The sequence below is a fragment of the Erythrolamprus reginae genome, chromosome 5, assembly GCF_031021105.1.
Source record: "Erythrolamprus reginae isolate rEryReg1 chromosome 5, rEryReg1.hap1, whole genome shotgun sequence".
Taxonomy (NCBI): Eukaryota; Metazoa; Chordata; class Lepidosauria; order Squamata; family Dipsadidae; genus Erythrolamprus; species Erythrolamprus reginae.
This window is the reverse complement of record NC_091954.1, coordinates 98,938,972-98,944,971: the sequence shown is the minus strand read 5'-3', so window position 1 is coordinate 98,944,971 and position 6,000 is coordinate 98,938,972. Positions and strand designations below refer to the sequence as shown.

The following is a 6,000-nucleotide window of genomic DNA, read 5'->3' as shown; positions in this document are numbered from 1 at the left end:
ACCATGTTTATTTATTAAAGTTTATTTTAATTTTTTTAAATTAAAGATGGATGAAAGTTTGGCGATGACATATGATGTCATTGGGCGAGAAAAACCGTGGTATAGGGGAAAAAACGCGAAGTATTTTTTAATTAATATTTTTGAAAAACCATGGTATAGACTTTTCGTGAAGTTCGAACCCGCAAAAATCGAGGGAACACTATATATAGAGTCTTCATGCACTGCTACAGTAGCGCCACTTTTCCCCACTTTCAAGACAGTCCAGGGGTGGGCTGCTATCTGGAACGCCTATTTGGGCTCGCCTCCACGGCTCTGGAGGTACCGTGAGTTCGAGCGGAATTATGCTTCTGCGCCCGTGCAGGTAGCAAAATCGTGCATGGAGACGCAGGTGCACCCATGTTCCGGTGAGGTTTTTTGCTTCCGCGCATGCCAGAACACGGGCACACCCGTGTATCCATGCACGATTTTGCTACCTGCATGGGTGCAGAAGCATAATTGTGCTCAAACTCACGGTACCTCCAGAGCCGCAGAGGCAAGCCCAAATATATATTCGGGCTAGCAGCCCACCCTGTCTCTGTCCCTGATATTTTATAAATGCATTAGGATTAGATATCATTGTAGGTTTTTGACATATTCTGGAACTCTTGCCATTTCTGAAGCATGATAATGTCTTGTTCTGGAATAACTCTTTCACAAAACCTTCCATTGCTGTATTTTCCCTGCTTAATCCAGGGAATTTTGCCTGTTTTTCACTTCCCTAGCTTTTGCAGAGGAGTCAGTGATAGAAGACACATTATAGAGGAAGATAAAACAGAGTGGTGGACCATACAGAGATATAATGGATTATTTCCACCGTGGGTTAGATTAGCATTTACTAACCTGGGCATCTTATAGTTGTATGACATTCAATTTTCAGAGTTCTCAGCAATTGTCTGAGAAATTCTGGAAATTAGAGTCCTCATTCCTAAAAGTTGTCTAAGTTGGAAAACAGTGACTTGGGTAACAGGTGTCTAGAATTTTAGCTATGGTACCAGTCACAAAATAATAACTATGCTTAATTGTACATTTTATTGTGACACTTTGGGAAATGCACACACAATATAGGGGGAATGGCCATATTGATCAAAGTTACTTAATTCAATTTTAATTACATTTAAATTAAAATATATCCAAATTAGTTATAGTCTCAGCCAATCTAATTTCTATCTAGACCATTATTTCTCAATTCTAGCAACTTTATGCTGGGTGGACTTCAAGTCCCATAATTCCTCAGTTTGCATGGTTCACTGAAGAATTCTAGGAATTGAAGTCCATTGCTCTTAAAGTTGTGAGATTGTAAAACACTGATCCAAGCTCTTCCCACTTCTGGGATGTGTTCCTAATGCATTGCCCAATTCCTTGTCCTGTCATCTTCAAAAATCTGAGCATTTTGGGATTATTATCTAGACTTTAAAGAGCCTTGACAATCAATCAATCAATCAATCAATCAATCAATCAATCAATTAATTCTCAATGGCACATGAGTATGTTTTACTATAGAAATTTGGAATGGTTTCGTGTGAGAGGCAATTAAGTTTTAATTCCCAAGACAAGAAGATGGTCACTAGAATAGATATTTTTAGATTTTTATTTTAAAGGACCAACACAATAAATCACAAAGACAACAACATATATTTTAATACTGAAAGCTTTCCTTCCACAACTATGGTCTGCAATTTCATAGCTGAAGTTAGACCTGGAAATGGTTTGTCTTTTTAAATAGTATCTCAAAGGTGACATTGCAAAAAAGAGAGAATTTAAAAAAAAAAGAAAAGTAAACCACCACATGGAAAACCTTAAATACATCAATTTGCAAACTCAGTGTGCTTGTTTTCTTCTGTGAGAATATGGATAAACCTGTGGAGATATTAAAGTTCTTCAAAATCATGCACGCTTGGATTCATCGCTTCTGGGTGCATTACTCTCCCCATGAAAATGATGGTACCTTAAAGAAAGAAAAGGATAGCTATAGGAACACAGATTCTAAATAACAACAGTAATAATTCCTAAAACCAAGATTGACAGTGGAACAATTATCCATAAAGGAAATGGCTTCTATTTACTGGGTAGGTCCACGAAAGGAAGTGTTAAAACATCTTCATAAACTTGAAAAGGGATTTTGTGATTGTATGAAATAATACGAATATTACTGTAATTAATTAATATGTACAGTGATACCTTGTCATACAAACTTAATTGGTTCCGGGACGAGGTTCTTAAGGTTTGTAAGATGAAATAATGTTTGTAAGATGAAATAATGTTTCCCATAGGAATCAATGGAAAAGCGATTAATGCGTGCAAGCCCAAAATTCACCCCTTTTGCCGAAGCGCCTGCTTTTGTGCTGCTGGGATTCTCCTGAGGCTCCCCTCCATGGGAAACCCCACCTCTGGACTTCTGTGTTTTTGCAATACTGCAGGGGAATCCCAGCAGGGCAAAAACGAATGCTTTGCTGGCAATGGAAGTCCGGAGGTGGGGTTTCCCAGTGAGGGGAGCCTTAGTGAAATCGCAACATTGCAAAAACACAGAGGACTTCGGTCCACCTCTGGACTTCCGTTACCAGCGAAGCGCCCATTTTTGCATTGCTGGGATTTCCCTGCTGGAATTCCCCTGCAACATCACAAAAACACGGAAGTCCAGAGGTGGGGTTTCCCATGGAGGGGAGCCTCAGGGGAATCCCAGCAGCGCAAAAACGGGTGCTTCGCTGGCAACGGAAGTCCAGAGGTGGGGCATCCCAGCGGCGGTGGTGGGTTTGTAAGGTGAAAATAGTTTGTAAGAAGAGGCAAAAAAATCTTAAACCCCGGGTTTGTATCTCGAAAAGTTTGTATGATGAGGCGTTTGTAAGACGAGGTATCACTGTACATTATTATAGGACTTAATGAAATATCTGATGTAGCAATGCAGAAATACTGAATGTTTGCCGATATTATATTTTGTTGTTGTTGTTGTTGAATGTATCTGTCTTTTGCTGTTATTTATTTGTTTGTTTTAAAATATATTTGAAAACCAATAATATTTTTTCAAAAAAAATAATCTTCAAAAACCTTGTCTCTCCTGCTAGACAGGTCTCATTTGTTAGGTAGTTTTCCTGAAAATATCATTTACTGGTTCCAATATTGTCTATGGAACAATAGTTAAAACCAGCCCTACTCTCTATACCCGGATGGCAAACCAATGGCACATATTGGAGGGCAACTGAGGTGTTACCCTATCTCATCTCCAGTGCACATGCACGCACTATCCAGCTGATTTTTTGCCTTGGGGAAAGCTGTTTCACCCTCCAGAGGCTTCAGTGAATCTTCCCTGAATCCCCGGAATGCGAAAAACAACACAACAGACAATGCAGAAGTAGGAACATAAGAACATAAGAAGAGCCGTGCTGAATCAGGCCAAAGCCCATCGAGTCCAGCATTCTGTGTCACACAGTGGCCCACCAATTGTCCATGGGGATCCTGAGCAGAAAGAGAAGGCAAGACCCTCCCTTTCCCTCAACCCCCAACAAATGGTACTCAAGGGAATCCTGCCTGTCTCAACCAATATAGAGGCAGCACATGGACATCCATTTCAATAACCACCAATACACTTGGCATCTATGAATCTGTCTAATCCTGCCTTGAAGCTATCAAGACTGACAGCTGTCATGACCTCTTCTGGGAGTGAATTCCATAAACCAACAACCCTCTGGATGAAGAAATATTTCCCTTGATTTGTCCTCACTTTCTTACCTATGAACTTTAGGGAGTGCCCCCTTGTCCTAGTATTGTGTGATAGAGAAAATATTTTTTTCTCTATCCACCTTTTCTATCCCATGAATGATTTTATACACTTCGATCAAGTCACCCCTTAAAAGCCGTCTTTCAAGACTGAAAAGACCAAGAGGTTGCAATCTGGTCTCACAAGGGAGGTGCTCCATTTCCTTCTATTTTCCAAACGTCTGGTTTACCCGTTTTTTGACTGTTTCAGGCTTCAGTGAGGCCTTGCAGGGGAAGCGGTGTTTGTGTGCCCATGAGTTGGGGGAAGGAATGGGTGTGGCCATGTGCCACGTGCTAGCACATGCGCACAGCCCATTGGCATGCAAACCAAAAAAGGTTCGCCATCACTGCTTTATAAGTACCAATAATAAATATAAAAAAGACTTATATTACTTAATGGTCCATATATTGGCAGCAGCTAGGATAGCCTTTGCGCAAAAATGGAAAGACACTGAGATTCCAAAAGAAACAGATATTCTTAAGAAAATTTTAGATTGTGCTGAGCTAGATATGATGACGAGAAGGTTAAACAATCAAGAAGAATCAGAATTTTATGATGTTTGGCAGAAACATTATATTTGGTGGGAAATAAAGAAAAAGAAATAAACGTATTATTTTGAATATTTGAAGTTAGTAGATAAACCGTAAATAGCTAGCGACTATTTACAATATATATTATACATAACATAAATATCAAATTCCTTTCTTTTTTATTTTCTCTCTATTCTCTTGAAAACTTTTATATAGATGTTTACAAATTTTTACTTATCTCTATATTCATTATATCAAGATTGACATTTATGCATACCATATAGATGATGTAGTATAACAAAATGATTTTAATATTCTCTTTTTTTTCTCTTATTACAATGATGATTTCTATTTTGAGAGGAGCGATTGTAGCTCCGCTAAATGTTACATGTGGTGTTTGTTATGTGTGTCTTTCTTTTGAAAATCAATAAAATATTTTACAAAAAAAAAAAAAAGTACTTGAGGCAACATGCAACGAATGAAAAAGATATTAAGAGACCAATATCTCTCGTGAGCCAGGTCCATATTGGTTTTCCGTTAGGATTATCCATCCACAAAAGAGCTACCGGTGAAAGAACAAAGAACCAAAGTCAGTGTAGTGTTTAGAATATCTGGTGGTCCTTATTAGTTTATTTTCATAATTAATGAGAGTCCTGAGGAAGGAATCAAATGAGTGACAACAAGGAAAGGTTTTTGCTACTGTCTTATGGCATAAATATTTGAGTATGTATTTCCTTTATGTATATTTTCAATCCTTTGTTTTATAATTATTGTAATGCACTCACCTGTTATTCTATTCCGAACCACAAAGAAAAATGGATGATCCACTATAATCTGGGGGTACAGCACAGCCATTCTACTAATTGCTATCATTCCTGGAGAATGGGAGAGAGAAAAAAAGGAAGTCTGACATTTATTTGTTACTTGCACATATATTTGTGCCCCACAATCTCTTTTTTTCCCCTGCTAGTCCATTTGTAGCACACCTAAAATGCAAAAACAAGGATTAAAAACCCATCATGCTAACTGGGTTGTCAGGAGGCACCAACCTAATCGAAAACCAAGAAAGATATGGAAAGAAATGGATGTGTCTAGACATGTTCTGTGAATGATTAATAACAGATGGTGGCACCATTTATTTTCACCACTTTGGGAACAGTTTATAACTTACAAACAAGCTGACTTGGGAGACTTATTACATCCATTCTCTTCTGAGGGGAAGTCATTACATTGAATAACCCCACCACCCACTTGGGTTATTGCTAAATACAGAACAGACGCATTCAATGAAACGTGTTGTTTTCATCCGAATTGGCTACAATAATTCCCAGGAGTTCAATCTAACTTTGCAATCTTTATTCTGATGCTTAGAATTGTCACTTGCAAATGGTTGCAAATTCCGATTTAATGCTTTCAAAATTTTCAAATGATATATTTTGATTACATTTGCTACCGTAACAATGACACTGCTAGAGTACATCGTCTTATGAACTTAATTGGTTCCAGGACGAGGTTTGTAAGGTGAAACGTTTGTAAGACGAAACAATGTTTCCCATAGGAATCAATGGAAAAGCGATTAATGCGTGCAAGCCCAAAACTCACCCCTTTTACCAGCCGAAGTGCCCATTTTTGCGCTGCTGGGATTCCCCTGAGGCTCCCCTCCATGGAAAATCCCACCTC

General features: G+C 38.5%; 1 protein-coding gene across 1 annotated transcript in view; it reads right to left on the bottom strand.

Moving 5' to 3' along the window:
• Window positions 1–1,611: 1,611 nt before the first annotated feature.
• SERPINI1 (serpin family I member 1) overlaps window positions 1,612–6,000 on the bottom strand; it is a 186,313-nt gene continuing 181,924 nt past the window's right edge. The window contains exons 8-9 of the mRNA XM_070754139.1: window positions 5,106–5,195; window positions 1,612–1,984 (exon numbers count right to left, since the gene is read on the bottom strand). Coding sequence (XP_070610240.1) covers window positions 1,908–1,984; window positions 5,106–5,195 — 167 coding nt within the window. The 3' untranslated portion in view covers window positions 1,612–1,907. The remainder of the gene's footprint in view (window positions 1,985–5,105; window positions 5,196–6,000) is intronic.